This window comes from Terrapene carolina, unplaced genomic scaffold (genome assembly GCF_002925995.2).
Source record: "Terrapene carolina triunguis isolate 2854851 unplaced genomic scaffold, T_m_triunguis-2.0 Scaffold211, whole genome shotgun sequence".
Classification (NCBI taxonomy): domain Eukaryota; kingdom Metazoa; phylum Chordata; order Testudines; family Emydidae; genus Terrapene; species Terrapene triunguis.
Window position 1 is genome coordinate 2,769,301 of NW_020664562.1, and position 26,905 is coordinate 2,796,205.

General features: G+C 38.8%; 1 protein-coding gene across 2 annotated transcripts in view; it reads left to right on the forward strand.

Annotated features, from left to right (window-relative positions):
* The window catches only part of LOC113407422 (uncharacterized protein C1orf21), a 191,388-nt gene that overhangs the window by 162,237 nt on the left and 2,246 nt on the right, over positions 1–26,905 (forward strand). Inside the window, exons 4-6 of one of the 2 annotated variants that reach the window (XM_026655922.1) lie at positions 8,051–8,127; positions 12,773–12,833; positions 14,926–14,991. In XM_026655922.1, the coding sequence (XP_026511707.1) occupies positions 8,051–8,127; positions 12,773–12,833; positions 14,926–14,991 (204 nt within the window). Of the gene's footprint in view, positions 1–8,050; positions 8,128–12,772; positions 12,834–14,925; positions 14,992–26,905 lie in introns of those variants that run through there. The other variant, XM_026655923.1, reaches the window with a different exon arrangement.

Genomic DNA, 26,905 nt, shown 5'->3' on the forward strand with positions numbered 1-26,905 from the left:
GCAGGTCTGTCATAGAATGGCCAGACAGGTTAAAGTGTTCTCCCACTGGTTTTTGAGTGAAATGGTACATTTCTAATGTAATATCACCTGCAGATGGCTTTGGCTTACTAGAGGAGGTAAAAAAATTCTGGTCTGATGTTGTTGAAGTTTTTAAGTCTGAGGACTTGTCTACACTTACACTGCTGTAGCGGCACAGTTGCAGTGATTAGTGAAGACACTACGTACGCTGATGGGAGAGCTTCTCTGGTTAGTGTATGTACTCCACTCCCTGAGAGGTAGTAGCTGTGTTGATGGGAGAATCCCTCCCATCGACATAGTGCTGTCTACACAATGGTAGTATGGGGTTAGGTAGGTATAACTATGTCACTCAAGGGTGTGGATTTTCCACACCCCTGAGTGGTGTAGTTATACCAACATAAGTTTGTAGTGTAGACCTGGGCTAACTTTTAATGGTATTTCAGGTCAGTTTATTTAGGTTTTCTTAAGGCTGTGTCTACACTAGCACTTTTGTCAATATAACTTATGTCGCTCAGAGTTGTGAAAAAAACACCTTTTGGAGCAACATAAATTACACTGACAGAAGCATCGGTGTGGACAGTGCTATGCTGGTGGGAGATGCTCTCCCACCAACATAGTTACTGCTGCTCGTTGGAGGTAGGTTTAATTCTGTCGATGGTAGAGCGCTCTCCCATTGGCATAGTGGCTACACGAGCGATCTTACAGCGGCACAGCTGCATCGGTACAGCTGTGCCCCTGTAAGCTCGCTGTGTAGACATGGCCTAACAGTCATTTATTCTAAGTACTATCATGCATATAAAAGTGCAAATATTTGACCTTCAATAGTAATTACTGTTGTTGTTGTGCTGTTAAAAAGCTGCTGCATTTCAGTAGTGAATGAAGTGATCCCAGCATATAGTTTGTTTGAGAAGTGTTTTGGGATCCTACAAAATGATGAGTGGTATATAAATATCAATCATTAAAATATTTATAAATATTTAAATAGTTGTGAAAGACTTAATTGATATTAAGCTGTAAGGCATTCTGAAGCTACCTTTGAGATTTATGTTGAAATGAATGTATTTTGGCTCATGTGCTAAGGAGGCACAGTCATCTTAATAACTCAAACTTCTTTCAGAGAATTTGTTACCTGCTGTTGTTACAAATAACATCCAAGGCCTAAGATCATTATAACTAAAAGAGTTAAAAGTGGAAAAAATCCTCTTTTTCTCAGTCTGTTCGCTTAGTGTATTTTGACGACACTTTGAAGAATTAGCAAAACAGATTTTATACAGTTGTTCTCCAACAGGAAAAAAAAAGTCTTAAAGAATAGGAAAATGTGACTCTAGGTCCACAAAAATTTGCATTTATTAGTATCTGAAACTGATTTTAACTAGTTTTTTTAACAAGCTGACTACACTTCTTGTGGACCATGTCCATTTAAAAAAATCATATACATACAATAATACGTAATTTACCTCGGAGCTATTATCTGCAATCTGGTAACTAAATATTTTAGTACATGCTCTGCTTTGGAAACCATGTCCTTTTAAAAATCAATCCACCTTATCAATAATTTTAAGTTCTGTTAAAGATGGAATTTGTATCTAGTTACAGGATTGATATCATGCATGTGCTTAAGTTTTTGCAAGATCAGGATCTGCAGACATGCATGTCAAGCACCTTTACTCTCAGGAACAGTCCCATGTTAGTCAATGGGACAACTCACATTAGTAAGCACTATGCTGCTCATCGGTAAGTGTTAGCAGGATGGGTCCTTAGTTAATGTTTCTGAGTGTGAAGTTCAACTTTCTATTTATTTTTCTTATACATTTCCTTAAAAACATTATGAACCAAAGGAACTTTTACATAGCTTGGTATTGGCAGGGGAGGGGGAAAGGGGGAATAAGAATCTGCTTCTGACCTGAGTCTTTCTATGCCAAGGTTCTGCAGAGAGAGAATATTTAAAATTAAATTAATAAACCTCTTGGAAATTGGTTTGAATGGAAACACTGACAGACATTTAATTAATGTGGCACTAGTGGTTGCCGCAATGCTAATAGCATCTGGCAGTACAGTCATTGCCATCTGTTAATACCCAGAAATTCTGGTATAGCATATCCTTTTTGGTGGAGCTATCAATAATTAAGAAACCTATCAAATGAAATCATCTTAATTTGATGACTGCTTTACCTTGATTGTGATAAGGTGCAACATAATGGGGAGATATATCTTTGAAGTACAACACAAAATATCCATGGTTGTTATAAGACCTGACCTCCTTTTTGTTGTTGAATATCCAATACAAATATTCAGGCATCAAACTCTGCTTTTTAAAAAATATATATGTTGTAAGGGACGGTGTGGAAGTAGCTACAATGTTGTGAATTTGCCACATCCTTACAGAGTGTGTGATCTTGGGAGGGGGTGAGGGAAGCCAAGGCCCCTTTTAAAGTTTAGTTTAAATTTGTAAAAAGTGTGTTCATTTCTATTGCATTCAAATATGTCATATTAAATCCTTGTTAGTGGAAGAATATTTTAAACTTATGAATTATATAGCTGCCTCAGCAGGACATGGAGCACAACAACATGGTTTTTAAATTGTTCACCCACACATACACACATCCTACATACCATTTAAAGAAAAATAACTTTTCTGTTTGTACTGGTTTCCCAAAACACGTTTATGAAAGAATCTTTTGTAGACAATCACTAGAGAGCAAGGCATCACTAAAACAGGTTGCTTTTTTAATCCAAAGAAAAATGAAAAAGAGTGAACCATACATCTGTATATTTTTTAAGCATTTTATGGCGTGGGACAGCTATACATGTTCTGTTGTGTTCTCTATATATTTTTATATCATGCTCATCACTATGGTGTTTATGGCACGCTGGGGATGGGGAGAAGGTGGCGAGGAGGGGGGAGCTTGGGTGCCGGTGGGTGCAGAGCACCCACTAATTTTTCCCTGCGGGTGCTCCAGCTGTGGCACACCCACGGAGTGGGCGCCTATGCATTCCACAGTCTTCACCTCTGGAGAAGCTTCTGTCTCCTGCACAGACAAGTTTTACTATTATTGTTGAGAGTTCCATTGTGCTAGAGGATCGCAGTCTTCATCCCAGAGCTTTAGAAGGGCTTTTGGTATCCTGGGGCCAGGTCACGGAGCATTTTGAAGATAGGGTCCGAGACCTTAAACTTAATTCAAAATTCCATGATAAGCCAGCGTAGAGAACAGAGGACAGGAGTGATATTCTCATGGTAGGCCATGTTGCTGAGGAGACGCGCTGCAGTGGTCTGTACTAGTTGGAGTTTCCTGAGTGCCCAGGTATATTGCATTGCTGTAATCCTGCCAAGATGGGAGATAGGCATGAATAACTGAGGATCGGTCTTCATCTCCCATGATGGGACGGAGTCTCCTATCCAATCAGAGATGGTAGAAGACATTACTTGCTGCTGCTGCGATGTGGAAGCTCTGCATCTGTGAAGAATCTAAGAGTACTCTTAAACTATGGACTGAATTGACCAATTGTGGATGAGAACCTTCAGTAAAAGGAGACTGCCCTGTGGCTGCAAACTCGTCAAAATATTTTTCTCCGCCCACCAGCATCATCTCTCTTTTGGTTAGGTTCAGCTTCAGCCGGCTGTTCTTCATCCATGAGTTGATCTCATCCAAGCACTGGGCCATATTGGTGGTAGTGGTGTGGTCATATGAGGTGAAGGATGGGCAGAGCTGTGTATCCTCCGCATATTGCTGGTACTTGAGTCCATGTCCTCTCACCATTTCACCTAATGCTTGCATGTAGATATGAATAGGACTGGAAAGAGAATTGACTCTTGCAGAACCCCACAAGTGAGGGCTCTAGTGGAATGATGTGCAATTTCCCATCACTACTCTTTGGGTGAGTCTCTCTAGGAAGGACTCAAACCACCTCTCGCAGGTAAGGTTGCAGTATCTCATGATCAACAGTGTTGAACACTGCAGAGTGGTTCAGGAGGATTAGAATGGATGTTTATTCTCTACCTATTGGCAGGAGGAGATTATCCGTCAGTGCCACTGAAGCAGATTCAGTTCTGTGTCCTGGCCTAATCCAGATTGTGCTGGTTCTAGAATGTTGGCTTTAGTTAGCTGAGCTGGCCTTTTGCTATTTTCTCAGGAGATTTCACAGGAATGACAGGCTTGACATGCTTACATGCAGTTGAGTACTATTACATTCCTTTCTTCTACTGTTGCTGTTTTTCATTTTGTGGTAATGCCCAAAGGCCCCGATGAGGATGGACCCATTGTGCTAGGCCCTGTACAAACATGTAAAAAACTATGCAGTCCCTACCCTAAAGAGTTTACAATTTGGGGTTCCAGTTCTTCAAAGCTTTAGGGCTTGCCTGTATGCAGAGTTGCACTGGTTTAACTTAAGGTTTGATTTTTAAACTGATTTGGTTAAACAATTGCAAGAGGCTGTGTGGAAACTCTTATTTTGGTTTAATCCAGACTCATTTTGATTTAGTTTATTTTGATTAGGCCTGATCCACACAGGAAAATTGTACCGGTTTAACTTAAATCATTTTTAAACCAGTATAGCTGAACCAATAGAAACCCATTCTTATTTCATTTTAAAAGTAGCTTATTTCAGTTTAGTTTGTTGAGTGTGAACAGGTTGAAGTTAAACTGAAATAAGTAACACTTAAATAATAACAAGTTTGTATGTAGACAAGGCCTCACTCAATTGCTTTAATTCATGCTTGTGAGTAGTCCTGTTGATGTCAGATTAAATTAAAGCAAATACATATTTGTTATATATATGTATTGCATATTAAGTATTATCAGGATGGGTGCCTGAATTAACTCGGCACACAATAGGGATGTGTTTATGGGGGTGGTGAAGAGTAACATAAATAGCACTGCATAGTTACATAGGCTCACCAAATACATAGCTTGGTAGTTCCAAATCATTTGTAAGTTTTTGTTGGTTGGTTTTATTTGATATAAGAATTCAGACAATTAATTATTACTGAATTAATTTGTCTTCCAAATTATGGGAAATATTTGATTTATTTTGTTTATGCTTTGGAGAACTATTTCTGGAAATCTATTTTTATAGAGCAAATATTTGTCCTGTGTTACAAAATATTGCTGGTAAATAATAGCTATAAACATAGTGATGAGCCAGCTTAAGACAGAACCTTACAAGAATGATTTCGGCGGAGTTTTTATTTGTTTTCTGGGGGGGGGGGGGGTGTTTATTTTTTTTAATTCCTTTTATTCTGCCCATTACTCCAGCTGAGCAACAGATGGAGAATGCAGGGGAGAAGAAACATACTCTGATTAGATAAAATAATTGAAATGTATTAATTATTGATGCCCATTTCGTAGGGTAATCGAAATTGTCACAAAAACACAGGACTGGAAGTCGAGATCTGGGAATCTGTTCCCAGCTCTACCATGAATTTTTCCAAAGTGACCTTGGTAATCTTTCTGCACCTGTTTTGTCATCTGTAGCATGGGTATAAAACTATGACCAGGGCAGTGGGGGCTACCTTAAATTAATTTTTTGTATGCTGCTTTCAGATCTATGAACAGAAGTCTCTATATAAAGGCAAATTATTTTTTTCTCTGGTCCTTTAATTGCTCTTGATTGACAAAAGTTTCTCCTCAGAAGCCAACCAAGGCCTTGTCAGTAGTGGGGATTGTCCTGATTCCAGCCACCCATGTAGCTAAACTACTTTTGGGGTTTGCACTAGACAAGGAAAGTTGTGATTTACACTGATGTAGTTTAGCTCTGCTTGAAACCAGAGTAAGGTGTACATCACAGCTCTCTTTTCTTTTACTTTGCACTGGTGATAGGAATTGGCAGAGACATGGTGTGTATCTTTGGGAGGAGTGCAAGAAGTGGTATGAAATGAGGTGTGGCATATGAGTGTTGAGAAAGTGGGGATCACAGAATTCAACTTCTATTTTCATTACTAGGTGGTGTGCACCTGTAGCCACTGAACTTGCATACTTTGGACTGTATTCTAACTCCAGATATGTGATACACATCACTGTATGTCTCCAATATCCATTATCACATGCTGGCTAGCACAGCAGCAGATATTTTGGGATACAACAGCAAGACGTGCCATGTATATGAGACTGGAAGTTGATCTTGTACCTCTGTTTCTGATAAGTTACCAGCCTAGCATCTCTCTTTCCCTCTGATTAGCCTTGAGATCTACTCCTCTTTCACTTGACAATTTTATTGGCTTATCTTACATGCACAAAAAAAGTCATCGACAAATAACTGTTGAAGCAAGATTAAAAAATGCTATGAAAGAAAATGAATTCAGAAGGTGGGATGCACTCTTTATCCTGATGCTTCAGCATTGTTCCATTGAATAATGGTGAGATAATGACTGGTAAGATGTAAAGATACGAGTGAAGGCCCAAGTTTAGGCTTGTTTTTTCCTGAATTTTATTAACTCGTTTTCAAGTAAGATACCACTTAGTCTGCAGTCCTTTCAGAAAGGTTACAGTGATTTGCACCAGAAAAAGTGTCAAGCATGTATAGAAAGTTGATGCTTCCAGTCCTTATGGAATTATTCATTCAAGAATTAATTGTATAATGACCCACTTTTAAAATCAAGTAACTCGCCAGCCTATTATTAAAAATAATTTAAAGTGATTGATCCATTCAGGTTTTTTAAATGAGACTATAGAAGACAGACAAAATCTAAAAATTAATTTTTTGTATTTAACTTTTCAAAAATGGTCACAGCAGCCAAGTGCCAAGGAAATTAGATTGATTTATTTAGTTGATAGACTAACATTTGACTGTTCTACACCATCTGTACTGTCAGATTTCTCTAATGCAAATCACTTTAATAATATTTAAGTAAAAAATTACCATATTCTTTTCCAAATTTTGTCAAGGTAAGTGACACCTTGTATGCCAAGTTTTTTGATTCATAGCAAATTTTTGTACTGAAAACAAGGTGTTACCTTGAAATGCTGGCTCAAAGCCAAGCCAAGGATTTTCTCTTTTTTTGTCCTTTTTTTTTTTTTTTGGTTTAATTATTCTGTGTACAGGACACAATTGTGTACCTGCCCATAAGCATATTGCTTGATTTATTCTTTTGTCCCTTTCTATCTTATTTTATGTCCGAATAGGTAAAATCTCCATAACTGCTCCTTTATTAATTTTACAACCACATTTGATTTTTTGTTCTCCCTGTGTTGCTCGCTCTGGTCAGCTGCGCTACGACAAATGCATGCCTACAGTTTACTCCTAATATTGACTTGACTTTAATTTAAAGCTCTAACAGTTCTACGTAAAGAAGTTTCTCCAGTGATACTTCTTTCCATTACCATGCCCCCAAAATTTGCTGCTGCTGCTTTACTTATCCACCCACCCATCTTTTGAGCTACAAAAGAACTAAAGTATGCTTGTGCATGAGAAAGAGAGAGAACTTGGCAATTTAGTGTGTGAGTGTGATCTTAGCACTTTCAACAAGGTGCTGAATTGACAGCCTGGGAGACGGAAGTCTTTAACTCCAGCCCTGTTTTGAGAGAGCTAACTCTATAGGTAAGAGGTTAGTTCAGTCTCTGTGACCATTCAGTATTTTGCCTCACCACCTCATTAAAGCTGCCAATTAGTGCTACTTGGCAGGTAACCTGTCTACGAGTAACTAGACTCAGATTTGCACAGGCCACTAGACAGTCATCTGATAATAACAACTTTGATCACTACAAGCCTGTGTTAGATTTGAACCAGTGACCTGGAGACCCACGGTTCTGTATCCTATTACAAATCCTCTGAGCCATCAGGTCCACGTTTGTCATTTTTAACAAGAGTATCTGTAGGCCGCTAGCTGTACTATTACAGAACTGTTCTAGATTTCCTTAAAAGATTTTTTTATTTGGTTTCCTCATGCTTAATGCTTTATGTTTATAAATACCTGGATTTTTACAAATCCATTTGCAGAGACTGGTTTCTCTGTACTAGAGAGTAACATTCTGAGGACAAATATACAGAAAGTATGTTTAATAAATGCTGATTATATATGTGTTTTTGTGTGTTTCAGGAAAAAAGTGCCAGTTCAAATGTAAGACTTAAATCTAACAAAGAGGTCCCAGGATTAGTACATCAACCCAGAGCAAAGTAAGTTACACTCCATAATTTTAATAGAAATGAATGCTTATTGAATTAAAACAATACCCCAAAAATACCCAAACTTTGCCCAAGTAAAGGCTGCATTGGTAGCTCCCTAACAACCGAAGGGTCACACCTAGCTTAAATAAAACAGAGAAGAATGCAGCCATCCTCACATTTTTGTTGCAGATGGATGGCCTATTGAGAACTGTTCAGATCAAGCTGAAGCATTGCATGCCAGGATATTTAGTGTCTGAGCATGGCTGTATTCATGATGGAAGTACCCTTGAGACATGCTGTACAATTCCATAGGTATTAGGTGGGTCAGAGGCTGAACTTCAGCCATCCTTGCAATACCTTGTTCTTGGCTTGATTTTCAAAGATGCAAAACTTTTTTGTTGTTGTTGAATAGATTTACCCTGCCACACCTTCCCAGGGTACCTCACTACATTATAGTTCTCATATGATACATTTGTTTATACACATAAATAAATACACATTCACCCGCACCCTAACCAGATGTTATTTACAAAGATTCTGTCCAATGTTTAGGCTTACTTTGGTAGATAAACAGCATAACAAATTTGGGAATTAGACTAAACTACTTCCATTTAAGATGATGATGGTGTTTGTTATGTGCTGACAGTGTGCTATGTGGCAGTCAGTTTATGCAACCCTTAGATTAAAGTTCTCTTGCTATTTCCTTTTGAAATCAGTCAGTATTAAACACAGCACTGCCTTGCCATATTTACCTCTTGTGACAGTATTAGTTGCCAGTATTAATTACTTGTTTCATATCTCAATCACCATTACATTTTAGTCACCAACTGAATTGAAAATAAGAGATTTCATGATAGCATAGATTTGGTACTTAACAGTGAAATGATAAAGCAGTGTTGTTGCATCCTAAGCAATAAAGGAGACACTGTTCTTTACTAGAGATAAGAGCCCTAAAGGCACAGTATAAACTTAAACTTGCTGCATTCAAAGTACATTGTGCAAATTGTCACACCATATAACTTTCAAGAGAGTCCTTGAAATACAGTGCAGCTTTTTTTTTTTTTTTTTTTTAGTCTAGAAAACAGATATAAATGGAAAGAAATTCATTTGGGTGAGAGGGACAATTTGTACCCTTCAACAAGGCAGTAAGTACTGCAGTATTTTACTTCACTCAAAGCATGTTTAGGGATGTAAAGACACGCTTGGGTACAGGAGCACAATGTAGCTCTTCCTCTCTGGCTGCCACTGCTAGCTGGGTGACTATCAGATTGGGTTAAAGGGAAAAAATTACTTTAGTCAGCCATCTGTTCAGCTGCATCTGAGGCAGGAAGAGATTAACGATTTATTTTCTATGTAATTTGGTTGATCCTTTTTTGTTTTCAAGCAGGAGTTTAAAAAGTTCCTACAGAAACCAGATTTAACAAAAGAAATGCACCTTGATAACAGAACTTGTCTATTATGTTGTCTTTCTACAAAAATAAATATACTGTTATCTCTTATAACATTAGGCTGTTCTGTAAAACCTGCACTATTTATCCAACATGACCTGATCCTGCCAACACTTACCCACTGACTGGCTTTACTTACAGAAGTATTTCCACTGAATTCATGTATACATTTACACAAACATCTTTGCAGGTCTGGGTACCAACTTCCTAGCTAATCACTTGTTAAATATCAGTTTTTTGTTTTTGTTTTTTTTTAATTTAGAGATTTAGAAGCAGAAATTAAACCTTAAAATACCCAACTTTGGATTACAATTGGGTGTTGGTGTATTGGATGGAGAGGGCTGTTACACTTGAATATTCAAAAATAGTTTTGTAAAATGTTGTTTGTTTAAAAAAAAAAAAAAAAAGCCCAACTTGGATCAAATGTTATAAATTGAAGCATAAATTGAGGATTTTTAAAAATTATTTGTTGAATTAAGTGTACAAGTACAATCATGGAGATTACTGCTACACCTAGCAGAACTTGGATTTTACAAATCAAAGCCCAGATCTTGCAAAGACTTACTCAGACAATTATCTTCTACATATGTGATTAATCCCATTAAGTAATTGGAACTACTCACGTGCATAAATCTCAGGATGGGGACTTTAGGAAGTATAATGAAAGAAATAATCTATTTTGTACTATTGTATCCAGCCATGGAATCCAAATTTTTGTAAAACATTATTTCCCTGTATCAACTCATTCTTAACTGGTGGCACACTATGAAACTTATAAAATGCATACACATCAAGATAGTTTCAGATTTCTCGTGATGTCTAACACATAAAATATCACAAGAAAAAAGATTATTCAGACATTTCTGTTTGTCAAAAGCATTTTCTTGAAGAGGAATAGCCCAGAGTACCATCTTAGATCCTTGGGTAGTTTTCATTCTCTTCCAGTAGTTCATTCACTCTTTGCTTTATGTATTCCCAGTATTATTGTAATTTTACACAATTCCAGAGAGTATCTATTAAGTCAGCATTTTCTGTATTGCATCTCCAACATGATGGCAATTTTACTGCCAAGTTATGCACTTCTGAAGATAACGGTTTATTACAGTGACAGTTTATACAGACTTTTAATGATAGAAGTATTCTAATAAACTATTTTGAATGATCTTTTTACCCACATAGCAGTAGATAATTTTTTTCCTGTAATTAAATAGTCTTCCTGAAAATTACATCTTTGGTAGGCCCTGAAAGTCTCTTATTATTGTGTTGGAAGCTGGCACTTTGAGAGCTGTGGAGGCAGACATGAATTTCAAATGCTCTTTCCTCCTAAGAAAATGTAGTATGATAACTAGGCTGTCGTGGTTGTTTGCTCATTCTGGTTGTCTCTGTCATACTTTGCATGTCAATTGGGTTATCTGCTGGAGCTAAATTGCTACGTTATCTTATAAATGATGTATCAGAGTTATGTTTCTGTCCACACCAACACAGTGTGTGTGCTGTATCTCAGATAGAGAAATTAGTTTGTGACCTATATATGCCCTTACTGAAAACTGGTTGGCAATGTAGTAAGCCTAATAGTTATAGAAAGCAGATTTTGAACAAACTGTTTTCTTTGGTTCTAAAACTTCGATATTATTCACTTTTTTTAATCCACTCTTTAAAATTCTTTCTTGCTTAATAAATTGACCTAGATGGTAATTTAACTTCCAGCTTCCCTCTAAGAACTTCTCTTTCAAACCTATTTTTCATTCAAGGTCCCAACATGAGCAGAGCGCTGTATATCCTCATCCTGATAGCAGATACAGCATACATGCATGGCTTTGTTAGACCATGTCATTGGGCATTTGAGTGGGTTATTAACTTGTTACAGCTCAAAGTATCATACTGAAAAAGTCAAACCTCGGGACAATTTGGGAGTTGAATTTAACAAGCTGGATCAACTTTTCATATTAGTTAAATAGTGGCATTATCAAACTGCAGTTTCTCTTTAACTGTCTGACAGCATTGTTAAGATCTGCACCCCTCTTCTATTTCTCACTCTTCCTTTATGCTTTGATCAGTGCCTGGCATTCCTGCCCTATCCTAATGTGCCAGACACCACACCAGACCCTCTTTTCATTCAAATCCCACCTGAAAACTCACTTTCCTGTGAGCTCCACAAATAGGCTTATCCACATCACTAAAAATGCTCTCATTGCCCAATACTTTATTGTTGTTTTTTTAAAAAGACCCCTCTAAGCACCATCCTCTGAATGTCCCTGTCCTTTTTTTGTGTCTGACCTTTCTGTATTTTCAGATTGTAAGCTCCCCTGGGGGCAAGGCCTGTCTGTTGTCTTTTGTGTCTTGTTCCATACAAGCATGCTGTCAGCGCTTTACAGATAACTAATAATAGTATTTTCCAATGCTGCACACTAATGCAAAACACAGTTTCACTAAAACGTGAGCCTCCTGGTGCTGCGGAGTTAATGGAAGTAAATGATCTGAGTGTCTGAGAGCAGTGAAACTCCCATCTGGGGATAAAAAAAGAGAGTTGTGCAACAGATTCCCGACTATTTAACATGGAGCTTGACTGTGGTAAGACCGTGCTCTACAAAAGGACCTTTCAGGGTAAGGTTATAAAATGGGCTTTAGTTTCACATTGTAGGCCTCTGATTGGTGTGATGGTGCACTCTACAATCTTAGAAATCTTCAGTTTCAACACAGAGGGGTCTGTCAGTACTTGGCTAGTTCAGCCTCCGCCTCTGGAGTATGTAGCTGAATATTAAGTTCCTGCAGTCTGTCTGACAAAAAGAAAAGATGCTGAAGGAGTTCAGTCTCCTCTTGATATGCACACAATTCCTAATAGCATTAATGGGAGTAACATGCATACATTCAGCCAAATCCTCCAGTCCTTATATGGGCAAAACTTTCTATCAGTTAATGGGAGTTTCAGCCTGTCTAAAGAACTCTCACTGATTCAGTACCTTGCACTACTGGGCCCTCAGACCGCTTCTGACAGAATTCTATACAGCTTCGGAGTGGGGAGCTTTCCAGTGTTACGTATGCCATTTGATGTTACTGTCATTGTTGGCATAAGCACAAAGTACATCTCTTTCCAAGTGGTAATCCAGAGTCTGAGATTGGATCTCTAAATGATTTTGGAATACTGTATTAATTTGAAAATAGATAAATCTGTGCCTACATAGACACTCTTCCCTCATGTCTTTCAGCATGCACATCTCTGAAAGCCAACAGGAATTCTTCAGAATGCTAGATGAGAAAATTGAAAAGGTAAGAATCAAATAAATAAATGTTTTTGTGTGATAACTACAGAGAGTACAGTAGATGACTGACATACAGGTATCCTAGCCACATGAAAGGAGGAAATCAGCCACAGTATATTTAATATTCCATGCTTTACCAGTCCTAGACGATACATCAGTTTCGACTTAAGGCAGCCACTTGTTGGCATAAACCATTATGGGAGTTAGTTGTCTCAATGACGCTTTTGTGTGCAGGAGAGATGAGAAAAGGGTAGGGCAAGAGGTTACAGAGTGAGAACAGTGTGGGAAGGAAACCTAATTTTGGAAAAGTATCCAAACCCATCATGAATGGCAAATTAAAGTTAGCCCAAGCATTAAGGGAGAGCGTGGATCAATTAATAAACAGAATAGCAAAGTAGGTTTTTATACCTCCTATGATTTTTATACCCTCTACTATTGAAGTTTTGTTTCATCTTTTTGGGGGGGAGGGGGAATTTGAAATTTAATCCTATTGTCAGAATTATCAACCATCATTTAAAGATCTTTCTTGAAATAATGCTCATGGTCTCATTTTATTTATTGGCAAGCCTTTTCAAATTAACCAGCCTTGCAAAAAGCCATGAATACAGACTGCAGGTATAAGCATCTCTGCAACAGACCTTCACTGAATAGAGATGATAACACTAGAGATTTTTCAGAACAGTGTAGGAGATTTAGGCACATTAATCCTCCTAGCCTGTTTTGCAAATCTCAAAGAATATTTTTATAGCAACTTTCATTTGAGAATCTCAGAGCACTTTACACACCTTTATTAACGAAACCTCACCGCATCCCTGTAATGTATTATTACCAGTGGGAAACTGAGGCATTAGAAGCTAAACGACTTATTCGGGACACCTAGCAGGTCAGTGACAAGTTCAGGAGCCAGGACCCAGAAGTCCTCTTTCCCTTTCCCCTACTATAATCACTAGCTGATACTCTCTCATGAATGCGCATTTTAGGCTTAATTTGGGATGAGGTGCATCATATAATATAATCTTTCTATTTTCAGAAGCCAAATGAAACAGAATTAAATATACTTAAAAATTGTGGTGATATGTTAGAGGATGGGAGGGTATTGAATACAGCTCTACAGACACCAGTTTTTGCTCTGCAACTTTTCATATATGGAAAACAGATTCTGTGAGTTTTTACAAGAACTGGCATATTGGTTGATTGTGAGCTTCTGCCATTTCTGCCAGTGATCACAGTACTTTTGAAAACTGGCAACATGCCTCACTAAGCAAATCACATATTTGTCTCAGGCAACTAAAGTGTTCTTTATTCCCTGAAAAATCACATTTTATTTTGGTGAAAGGGAAAATTTAGAGGAGCTGCAAGTATTTCACTCTATGTGACACCAACAAATAGACATTACTATGTATTAAAGAGCCTTTTTTAAATACTTAGAGCTGAATTGTTAATTTGGAAAGGGAAAAAAATGTTTGGCCTTGAGAGAAGCAACATTAGGTATTTCAGCTGAGTAGAATTCACTCTGTGCTCCCTTTACACCAAATGATTCCACAGTGACAATTTTACATCTTTTTTTTAATTTAGTTGGAGGATTATTTCCTTAAATGCAATAGTCCAGCCTGAAGTCTGTCTCTTTAATCTTCTGGTTTGGGAGGATGACAGGTAAAGTGTTACACCAGAAAAGGTGCAATGTTTGTGACTGGACTATTTGGCAGAAGAGTTCTCCGAACAAAGAAGTGTTTATAGGTTCATTATAAGAGCTTTCCCATCTCAGTACTCTACTGTTTCCTGAATATTTAATCAAACAAGGATCGTGGTTTTATTTTAATCTGTGACATACCCCATCAAGGATTGAAAAATAAACTGTCCTGTTCATCCACATTGCAGCTGCTTCTAGCCCTGATAAGCATGTTCACCTAATAAATATTTAAACACTTATTGCTTGTAGTTTATCATCCTTCATAATATTAAAATTTGTCAGTTAAACAGTAGATACTGTAGTAAAGGACATTTTAAAAGGTGTATTTTCCCTAAAGAGTGAACTCATTCCAGTGAGTTTGTCTGTGGTGTGGGTTCATGTTGTCCTTCATTTTCTGGATTTGTTTCAGGAGAACAATAGACACAATTCACCAGACAAAGAACTAAGAAGGGTGTTGACTCCTTGTTCTCACTGATGGGCAGAATCACTTTCTCATACGTTTATGGCTGTCTCCAGTGCTCCTGGTAGTAATTTATTATCCCAAGGGCCAGGAAATCATTTATAGGAACAAAAGTTACAATTGTATCTGGTAAAACTGAATAAAGAAGATTCTCTCTTGCTTTTCAAACCAGTGACAACTCAAGAAGACTGGCAGGGATTACTGTATAGCGGAACCCTATATTTGTGTTGTTTGAGGAGTTCATTTGTCTGAGGAAATGCTATCTCAATTTTTACTCTTCTTTAAAAGATTTTTTTTAAAAGTAAATATTTGTCAGAAATGTAGTTTTCTGAGTATCTGCCAACAAAGCAAAATGGATGGGAAAATAAGATATTATTTGATTTTTTTATATAACACTTTCAGTCCATTTTAAAGGAAAATACAGGACAGTAATAAAACATGCAATTAAAAGGAACTGAAAAAAATGTTATATATCTGATTTGAAAAATACTGAGTGAATTACTTGACTTTGTTTGAAGTGGACCGGCATGCCACCAAATTGAGATGGGAGGATGCACTGGGATTAGGACTCAGACCAGACCCAGACAACACCAGAAAAAGATTATGTCCATGTCACAGGTCCTGATGTGTCCAAGGCTTTATTGTCTGACTATACCGAAAGAAGGCCAGGAAAATTTGACATGGGTTTAATCAGGCTGCAACTTTATTATTAGATGTCTGGGACTACCCTGCAGATAAAAGTGTACAGTGGAGGTAACCCCATGTTTATTCCATAATTATCTGGGGGGCTTTTACCAGCTCCCCCTCTTTTTCCAGCCAGGTCCCTCCAGCAAATCCATTGCTGGGACCTTGCCATCAAGGCCCCCCACCCCGCCCCCCGGTAGGAGGGTTATGGTGGGCTATAATAATGGGGGTTGGCTCCCTGCTGTACCAATCATAGGAGTCCCCAACCGCCGCCCCCCCCCTGCCCCTTCACTCCTTTACTGAACACCTCTTTTTAAGTCCTTTTCCAAGCCATTTATCTGGTCACTGTATACCTTTCCTAGCCTGCTCCTTGCAAAAGAGAGGGTTAAGGCACAGGGCTGCCACTTTTAAACCTCTCATTCCCATGGGATGAGTCAGCAACCACACTAACTCTTTTCCAGTAGTTGTCATCCCCCAAGCCATAAAGCACACAGTTCCCTTCATTTGGCCAGCCAGCCAAATCTCTCCCCCCCGCTTAAAGGTGCAGGGTGGTCAGTCTGGTTACAAAATGCAGTGAAGGTTCCGTCTCCACTACAAAACAAAACTGTGTTGTAACTGAGTCATGATGTAACTGCATCCACAGACAAACTTGTATTTGTAGTGGAGATAGGGATGGAGACTAGCATTATCTAAGACTGGTATATCGAAGCTATAAAGTGAATAATTTTAAATAAGATAATACCTCTGAACTTAAATTTAAATCCCTAAGGCCGTTGATCAGCTAATGCAGTTGAGTAAATAACCCAGACATTATAATGTGAACACTATGAAGAATGGAAAAAGTTAAACTGATTGGGGAAAGAAAAAAAGATGACAACTGAATGGGTAGGAAGACTGGTTAAAATAGTAATGCTGCAATTCAAACATGAAATTACAAGAGCAAGAACTGATGTTTTAGCAGCTGAAATTATTGTCAAATAAATGACAGTGATATAACTTAGAGAACTAGTATAAGATAGAATGAGGGAAGTCCGTGTCAAAAAAAACAATACCCAAGATCCTGGGGGAACACTAGGACAGTAGAGCTATACTTGTTACTGGGACAGTAGGGCTGAATTAACTTCCATAAAATGTGACCCAAGGGTAGAACACAGAATGTCATTCCCAACTAAGAAAGTTTCTGTCAGAACTTAGTGTAAAAAAACCAAAAACCATTGTGAGGCATTCAGATGGAGACATCTGTTATTTTTCTTTGAGTATCTGTCCTTGGTAGAAAAGACTGAAAAGGAATCATAGAAATGGATATCAGCATAATTATGATGATGGAAACCATATGACTCAGAACACCAGAGGAGTAAGTAAATATAAAATGAAGAAAGCTAAGGACCCAGTACTGAATTCTGAGTTATATCAACACATTTAGAGCATAACATCAAAAGCCTGAGCCATTTGTTGTGGCTGCATCCTGGATCTCACTAGGTTCAATGGAAGTTTTTCCAGTAACTTCAGTGGCATCAGAATTTGGTTCTTGATTCAGAAAAAAATGAAAGGTATACAATGGGAATCAAATAAGCATTAAGCAATGTGGAAACGTCAGGATGATCAGCACTGAAGTAGTGTTGAATGATCCATAGTATTGGAAACAGTTTACCTGTCAAAAGATCATTAAGCAATTCTAGTGGTGCTTTTTTAGCAGAGCAGCAGCTTATACCCAGAATGAAAAAGATCCCTCAGCTCATGCAGTAGAAATTAATTTTAAATATTTAGTAAATAGAGTTCTGGGGATTCCATGACAATGGTTTCCCCTGCTGTTAGCATAGAAGTCTAGAGAAAGCAATAGTGCCATGGGACTTGCTTAGCCCTGTGGTACTGCTGGTTGGACCACCATAGAGCAGGTACACAAGATAGTGGCTTCAATTCCTGCTTGATGCAAATATTAGATGTATAAAGTAGCTAGTGAGGAAGAACAGTAAGAGAAATAGGGAGTCTGAGGGTGTCTCCCTCCCTGCAGCAAAGCAAGGCCTGAGAGGAGGTTGGGTCAGAAATACTCCTACTGGTTGCTAGTATCTACAGTCCCAGTCTCATGAAATTTTCATGCTGGCATGGAACTACTGTGAACATAGTCACAGGCTTTAAAATATGACACACACATACAAGGAGTTCAAAAATAAAGGGAAGAAGTGAGAGAGAATGAGAGGCAGATAGTTAACAATAGCTTAATCCAGTGACAGTACTTGTTAAAAGTGCTCACCAAAGCATGCCTGAAATCACATAAAAACTTCCCAGTGGAGAGTGAAGAATTTATAATAGCATCAATTAAGCCTGAGGAAAGAGCCCCTGGAGTAAATTAGAGAGAAATGGGTCAGAGGGACAAGTAATTAGCTTAACCTTAGAAATCAAGGCACAAATATTATCTTCAGAAACTCTAGATAGGGAAAGCAACAAAAGAGAAAAGAATAAAACGAAGAAGAGCAATTCTCAGAGTCATCATAGATAGATGATGGTTTCTGAAGCTGATTAATTTTGCCAGAGAGAGAATGCAACAGAATCAACCAGAGCAAAATTTAAAACATATGCCTAGAGGGGGGGGGGGGGGGAGGGGAATTTAAATAATCTCAAAATTGTCTCAGAAATGGGCATTGACTGCACATTGTGTTATTGTTGAGGATGTTAAATGGCCATTTTTTAAATGGCACCCACTGTAAAACCTCCAAGGAAAATAGATGTATTCTTGTAGGAGGTAGAGACTCCCTGTACAAACACACAATTTTGGTGCAGAATACAAAGATCAGCATCTTCAAGTGTTGCTCAGAATAATGAAGCAGGTACCTCAGCTCATGCTGTTCTGAGATTAATCAGGGTTGTAAAAATGCACGTGATGGAGCAATGCAAGGAGCAAAATTATATCTGAATTAACAAAGAATTGCTATGAAGCACAACATGATAATCAAGATCACTCAGAGCTGGTGATGAAGAAGAGAAGAATTTTCATGTCCTGCTTAAAAAATATTCCAATCTGTGCTCCCCCATAATCCAGCAAATAACTGAACAGGAAAGAGAAACCCAAAATTTACTTGGGCCCTGTTCCTACAAAGGTTTTATGGCACATGTTTACCCTTTAGCTCCAATAGGACTAGTCAGAGTACAAAGTTAACCATGTGATGCAAGTCTTTGCAGGCTCAGGGCTTTAGATCCCAAATTTTTGGGGGCAGGGACTATCTTTTCATTATGGATGTGCATATGCTTCTAGTACAATGGGGCCCTGATCCCTATCTGCGGTTCATAGGTGCTACCACAGTGCAATTATTATATAATGATGATGATGATTTTAAGAAAAGGATCTGAAGTGGGAAGTGGAATATATGCAAACTTGCCCTAATTAAAGTGTTTGGTGGGAAAAGAAAAATCCTGACAAATGGCCACCAAGCATTACTATTTTAACCAGATTCTGAAAAATGATTGTTTTACCTTAGCATCACAAGTATGAAGCATAATATTAAAATGAGAAACCAAATTATCTTCATTATAGTCAATATTTTATTTATAAATTATTATTGTTTCTATCTCAATCTGTAGGCACATTTAACATACTCCTAGAGCAAAAACATCAATGCTATGAGATATAATTACATACCTAACAATTAATGTCTGGTCTGTGCTGGGGATTTTTTTCATCAATTGTAGTTTCATCAATATAAAACCCTAGTGCAGACTAGGGCAAATCACTTCTTATACCAGTGTGAGATACCTACACTACATATTTGTTATGTCAGTGTAGCTACTCTTGTTCAGAAAACTTAGAGTGTAAACAATTTCTAGAGCTGACTTTTTCATTGAGGACCTAACATTTTAGAGAGAAGCAGTAGAGGATTTTAAAGTTCCACAATATTTTTAAAGCCTTTGTTCCCTCATTTTGGTATATAACTGATTAAATGATGACACATTTTCTGTTGCCACTTGACTTCGGCAAACCCTGACTCCAAAAGGAGTTAACATCCTGTTCTTGAATCTCTTAATATCTTCTGAACACACACATTTATTTATGCATGTGAATCTTTTGTTCCCTTTCCACTTAAACAAGTATTTTATAAGTATACTTATAAAACTGCTAGCAGAGCACCTCACCCTCCCTGATTGAACTAACCTCGTTATCTCCATACTGATTTATACCTGCCTCTGGAAATTTCCATTACTTGCGTCTGATGAAGTGGGCATTCACCCACGAAAGCTTATGCTCCAATACTTCTGTTAGCCTTAAAGGTGCCACAGGACTCTCTGTTGCTTTTTACAGATTCAGACTAACACGGCTACCCCTCTGTTATTTTATAAGTGACTTTGTTGCTCTTGAGAAATGCCAGATTGACAGCCCTAGACATTGAAGAACTCTCTCCACAAAACACACTTACAAGGCAAACTTCTGCACAGTTCTACAGCAATGTGCTTCACCCCAATCTGGAGGGATCACCTCTGGAATTCGAGAGAAGCTAGGTCTCAATAAGAATTCAATCTTTGTCTTTTCTGCTGAAGACTGCTCACAACGGAACTGTTCACAATAGTGTTTTTTTTATGTTTATACCTGTGCATTGGGAATTGGATTTAAGACCATCAACTTCCATTGCCAAGGCCACCAAACAGTCATCCTATGGTAATGACTCAGCAGATCTCATTAGTAAAACTGTGGGCATGAGACCCAATCGGCAACACAAAGCAGCATCTTGTACAGTGTGTAAAGCGTGCGATTAGAAATAAGTAATTTGCTAACTGAAACATATGTGAGTGCAGGAGTTTTAGAGTAAAACTCATTAGTAAAGTGGATTGTTCTTAATGCATCCTTTGATTTACCTGACAGAATAAGAAATGAAAAAATTAACTCAGTGTACAGTTATTTTGTGCCTCTTCTTAGCATTTTCTTCCCACCCCTTCTGTGAACACTGTAAACAAAAACAGATTGATGAAAAGAGTTCCCACCGTAAGAACCACTTTAATGTTTCCCAGCTTTGGGATCTATTCTGAAAGAGGCCACTGTGTAGCGCCAGCCCTTTTAGCGATAGAAGAAGAAAGGACTGTTTGGTGCAATTCATTTTACCCCATCAGGCCAGCAGTCCTCTTCCTCCTTCCCCTTTATTTTCTTTGGGTTCCAGCTAAAGGATTCTGGTGCCAAACTTTGGAGTGATAGTGGAAGCAGTGTCTCCTTAGATACCTTTTTTTTTTTTCTCTGTCAGCTGCACAAAAAGCCATTTAACTGGGAAGGCTTCAGTATTCCTGCCATGAGAGTTTATTTATCAGTCTGTCATCTAGAAAAACAGAATGAAGTTTTATTGTGTATAAAGGATACACTGCTCTACAGACAAAATGCTTCTGAAATAAATGTAGTCAAACTTTACTAATTCTGGGTCACTGAGAACGAAAATGATGCTTAAAATTGTTGATTGGCTCTAGTTTTCAAGATATGCTATTGGGTCAGACTTGGGAATGGCGGAGGATAAGTGAGTTATAAAGGGAAGGGATCTCAATTTAAACCAGAAATGACTAAAATACATCTTTGACTGGATCTATGAATAAATCTGTGACTGGGTTTGGACAGTACTTGCTTTTTAGGCAAAACAACGAATGATGCAATCTGAAGCTGGTATTGCGTCATACATGATATGAATTGCATCATGTTATTCCTAGAAGTCATGGATGATGCAATCATAACGAAGCTTACATCACTCTGCTGAACAAATTGCCCTATATCAGCTCTAGAAATCATACAGTGTCGTGCTCTCTTATTTGTCAGTGTTTGATTTTGCAAAGGGACACATTTCTGTTTAGCCAAAGTGAGCAGAGATGCCTCGTACTTATGTGAAGAGTGCAGATAACTTCTGCTATGTTTGTGGTGAAGTGACTTTTGCATCACAAAAGCGCAGTATAACCACTATGGTTAAGAAAGCCTATCACCTTTATTTTGGCTGCAAAATTGGAGATCAGGACAAGAGGTGGGCCCCACACATATGCTGCAACACTTGTGCAACAAATCTTCCCCAGTGGTTGAACAGGAAAAGGAAATCTATGCCTTTTGCAGTGTCAATGATTTGGAGAGAGCCAACAGATCATACCAGCAATTGTTACTTCTGCATGGTGCCTCCAGTTGGGAAAGGTGTGTCAAAGAAGAAAAAGTGGACTGTGCATTATCCAAACATTCCATCAGCTATACGCCCAGTACCCCACGGAGAAGGACTGCCGGTTCCTGATGCACCAGAATCATTCTCACTTGAGTCAGATGAGGAAGAGGATGAAACTTCTGGTCCTGAACCATCAATGTCACAGGACCCACATTTTCTCCCATCCTCCTCCTCTGAACCACACCACATAACACAAGGTGAACTGAATGACCTTGTCAGGGATTTGGAACTACCCAAGAGTAAGGCAGAGCTGTTGGGCTCCAGACTACAGCAGTGGAATCTCCTGGCAGGTGATGTTAGGGTTTCCATGTTCCGTGACCGTCAAAAGGATCTTGTCCCATTCTTCTTCATGGAAGGTGATCTTGTAGCCTGCAACAACATCGATGGTGTGATGGCAGCCCTCAACATCGTTCACGATCCAGATGAGTGGAGACTGTTCATTGATTCATCGAAGATGAGTCTTAAAGCTGTTTTACTGCATAATGGCAATGTTTTGCCATCAATTCCAGTTGGTCATGCAGTCCATATGAAGGAAACCTATGACAACAGGAAACAACGTTTGAGGTGCATAAACTATGACCAACATCCGTGGCAGCTTTGTGGCGATTTGAAGGTTGTTGCTCTCTTGCTTGGTCTGCAGACTGGATACACAAAGTACTGCTGTTTTCTCTGCGAATGGGATAGTCGTGCAAGAGATTCCCACTACATCAAGAAAGATTGGCCACTCCGACAGTCATTGGAGCCTGGGAGGAAAAGTGTTCAGCATCCACCACTTGTTGAATCAAGGAAGATTTTGTTATCACCCTTACACATCAAGCTGGGTCTGATGAAGAACTTTGTCAAGGCCATTGACAAAACACAAGCAGCTTTCAAGTACCTCTGTGGAAAATTTCCAAGGTTAAGTGAAGCTAAGCTAAAGGAAGGTGTCTTTGTTGGTCCTCAGATTCGTGAACTTCTTCGAGATGATGCATTTGACCATGCACTGCGTGGCAAGGAAAAGATGGCATGGAAAGCTTTCCAGTTAGTGGCAATAAATTTTCTCGGAAACAACAAGGCAGACAACTAGAGGTTGTTGGTGGAAAACCTCCTCAAGCCATACAAAAGCCTTGGTTGCAACATGTCACTAAAGATACATTTTTTGCACTCTCATCTAGATTTTTTTCCACCGAACTGCGGAGCAGTGAGCGACGAGCATGGCAAGCGATTTCACCAGGACATTGCAACAATGGAGAAACGCTATCAGGGCAAATGGAGCCCATCGATGCTTGCAGACTATTGCTGGACAGTGACAAGAGATGCTCCATTTAATGAATACAAGAGACAAGCCAAGAAGCGCCGAGTAGACACTGAATAGGACTAAACTATGTACATAATAGTTTTTTGCCTTTTGTTTCATAATAAATTTTATTTATATAACCCTTTTGCTGATTTTTAAAGTGTTACATAAACAGGACAGGTGAAATATTATCATGTAAAGCAACCATAAACACATGAAAAGACCTAGGTTTACAATTTATGATTAAAACTCTACTATCTACACAATATACATAGACATCAAATGTAAAAACTGAAATATCTTAGAAACAGTAGCCAATCAGTTGTTTTAATTGTCATATTTTAATTCAGCACCTCATAATAAATAGTACATTTTATCTCTGAAGCAGACGACTTCTCAAAAATTGTAGACCAGTGATATCATAAAACATACAGAATACTTGCAGTTTCTAAATGCAACAAAAATGGGGAAAGGGGAACCCAGCTACTAACTTTTTATTATCCCCAGTGTGTGAGCTGTTGAAGAGAGCTGCATACCATCTTTTTTTCCCCTTACACTCACAGACTTGTATTAAAGTATTTTTGTGGTGCAGGTAATCCTACAAAAATAAGAATTGAGAGGCCAAAAAAGTGGTGTGTGCTGGAAATTACCTGGACTGTTTTTTTCCTCCTTTTATATTTTTACTTGATCTTGATAACTGATTAGTTATATTGATAACTTGATTAGTGGGAGCATTTTAAAACTTGTTCTTATTATATTGAACTGGCTATCATATTTGTAAGAATGTTACCCCTTTTGACCTAAGCAGTTAGCCAATATTCAGGGTCTTGTGGGTTGTTCCCTTTAGAAAGAGAGTTTGTTGCTATCCTGTTTATTTACAAATAATGTACACAAAGTTCGGTTTCCCTGAGTACAGTAGGAATCAAACAGCAGGAGATAGTGTCAGGAAACTATTCCAAGCCTCTTTTTCTAGCCAACTCTCTGAACAGAAAACTCTGTCTCTCAGTCTATTTCTACACAGCAAATGAAGGTGTGATTGTAGAGTGGGTAGACAGTGCAGGCTAGTCACCTGAGTACCAGCTTGCTGGGGACCCTGGGTATATAATCAGGCAGCAAGCCCATCTGTGCTATAATCACATCTTCCTTTGCTGTGTAGAAATATCCGTAGCTTTCTCCCAGGGTCACACTGCAGGTGCTTCTCTGGCTGCTCTTGGCTTTCTGTCAGCTTCTCTCACAATCTCACACACCTCCATCAAACAATACCTAGCTCTCTGCATTTGCATTCAGACACTAGTGAAATCCCACTGTCTGTATAGCTCAACTCCTGACCAGCCTCGCATGTGGCCTGGCACTTTGGGTGGTGGCTCTTAGTGTTTTATCTATCTTACTCCAAAAGCAGCGTAACTGCTTCTTGCATTTGTCCTGAATGAAGGCTGTCACACACACCAGCCTCAAGGAGGAGTCACCTCCCTTTCCCCCCTCCCCCGGTATGGCTGTAGTTTTTCATTTTAAATGTAACAAGTAATTATCTGACTGTGGACTTGATCTTTCGAAAGCACTGAGCACAGTGAGTCCTTTCTAGGCCCATTAGGACTGCTTACACACTCGCAAATGTACTTAAGCACATGCTAAATTTTAACATGAGTAATACCATTGACTTAAGTGGGGCCACTCACTTGCTTAAAGTTAAGCATGTGCGTAAGTGTTTTGCTGCATCAGCAACAGAGTGCTCAGTGCCTTGCAGGGCTGAGCCCTGTGTGGTTTGTACAAGCAAAGAGTCGTATTTGAATTGCCTTAGGCCATGTCTACCCTTGGAGCGGTCACTATAATGACATAGCTATACCGGTATACTATATCAGCAAACCACTGCTCATGTGGATTCATCTTATGCTAGCAAAACCATGCTTTTGCTGGTGTGGCTTATTCCAGCCCCCTCAAGCAAAACAAGTTACCAATAAAAATGCAACATCTACACTGCTGCCACCCCAGCCTTATTGGTCAAGGATTGCAACTCTTCACGCCCTGACCAACAGAATTCTGTAGCAGAGACCTGGCCTTAGTCTTAGACTGTTTCTTCATTAGGGAAAAAAGGTGTGGTGTTAACTCAAGTTCATGAACTTGAGGTAAAATATTGGCACAGACCAGGCAGTTTTCAGTCTAGTATTGGGTTAAAAACCTAGTCTTTAACTGTACCTTCTAACTTGTGTAAAAACTACAAACTGGTTTGTCTTTAGTGGAAACCTTTATTACAAAGAATTCAATTTTATCCCACCCTAAAGATATGGGGCGGGGGAGGGAGCCTGTTACAAACTTAAGTAAATAAAACTGCTGTTTGTCTTCAAACTAGACTGCTCCCTCTTCTTCTTGAGAGCTGGTGGATCTGTTCAATGCCATTCCTCCTCACTGTTCCATTTGAAGTTAAAGTGAGAAATGAATCCATATTGCGACTTGAAGCTTTTTAATGTGTAAGCACTCATGTGAGGATGCAGTGCAGTGCTGAGATGGCTGTTTATATTAATTCAAATAGGGCCTTGTTTTCACTTTGTAATTCAATTAGTGTGTTCGGCTGAAGTCTCTCCTCCTGCTAGTTGCTTTAAGGGATCGTGTGTAAAAGATCTGCATGTCATGCTTCAGGAAAATATGGGCAGTATCCCTGGTATTTCAGCCAGCGCTTTCACTCTTTCTCTTTCAAGTGCTTTTGCTGCCTACGCAAGCTAATTGGAATCAGAAAGCTGACAGAATGCTTAAAAAGTAGATCAGGCATCTGAGCCGACTGCCACACCAGGCAATAATTACTTTAAAATGGTCATCACAAGGGAAGCAAACATGGAACTGCCCCATCTTTTAGGCACAGAAGTGAGCAATCCTTTATGCAGTGAAGCAGATAAACAAAATGGCTGATGACAGTACCCCAACTTCAATTTAAATTCAAGGCTGGGGTGAGGAGGGTGTATGTCCATAATGCTGCTAAGATTTATTCTGTGTATGTCTTCAAAAACATTTTCCTTCCATCTTTCTGCTTCACTTTCAAAAATACAGTGGAAAAATAGAAAAATGGAAGGAGGAAGAGGGGAGATGCTAGTTAACATTAAACAGCCTCTAACAGTAATAATGATGCTCGGGGCAGAGCATTTCCCATGGAATAAATGACCAGCTAGTGTTTCCACTTATCACCAGGAAATATCTTGGGCCTCAGTTATTATTCTTTAAGGGTGATTTTCACAGCTATACAGTATGTTGGCCCGTGTTGACAAGTACTTCATCATCAGTGCTTAATCAGATAGTTTTGTTAAGAGTTTAGGAATTGTGTCGGTCTCTGAAATAAAGGAAACCAGGTGGTTTTGGCCTTTCTGTAAAATGTTGCCCTGTCTGTCCCCTCCCCATCCTCCCCCCAAAAATCACATGTATTAAAACCAAGTGAATTTTTTAGCTTTTCTGATGACCACAAAGGTGGGACTAAATATATGCTTGTTGAGTGCTAATCTTTTTTTAATCTACTAACAAAACCCACAAATTTCTATCTTCAGCCATTGACAATAAGGCACTGCTGGCCCTAGGGTTTAGACTGGGAGGACTGGTGCAAGGAAACGCCACCAAACCAAAGTGGACATCATTATCCCATGGCAGCTCAATGGGTTTGAGCAACAGACCCAGAGCCACTTTATAGCTTCTATTCCTAGCCAATGTATAGTGCGTGTGTCATGTGCATCAAATAACTTTTAAGCAGCAGCAGAAAATGAAACAAGATGGCTTTGAAGACACACACACACACACACACACACACACACACACACACACACACACA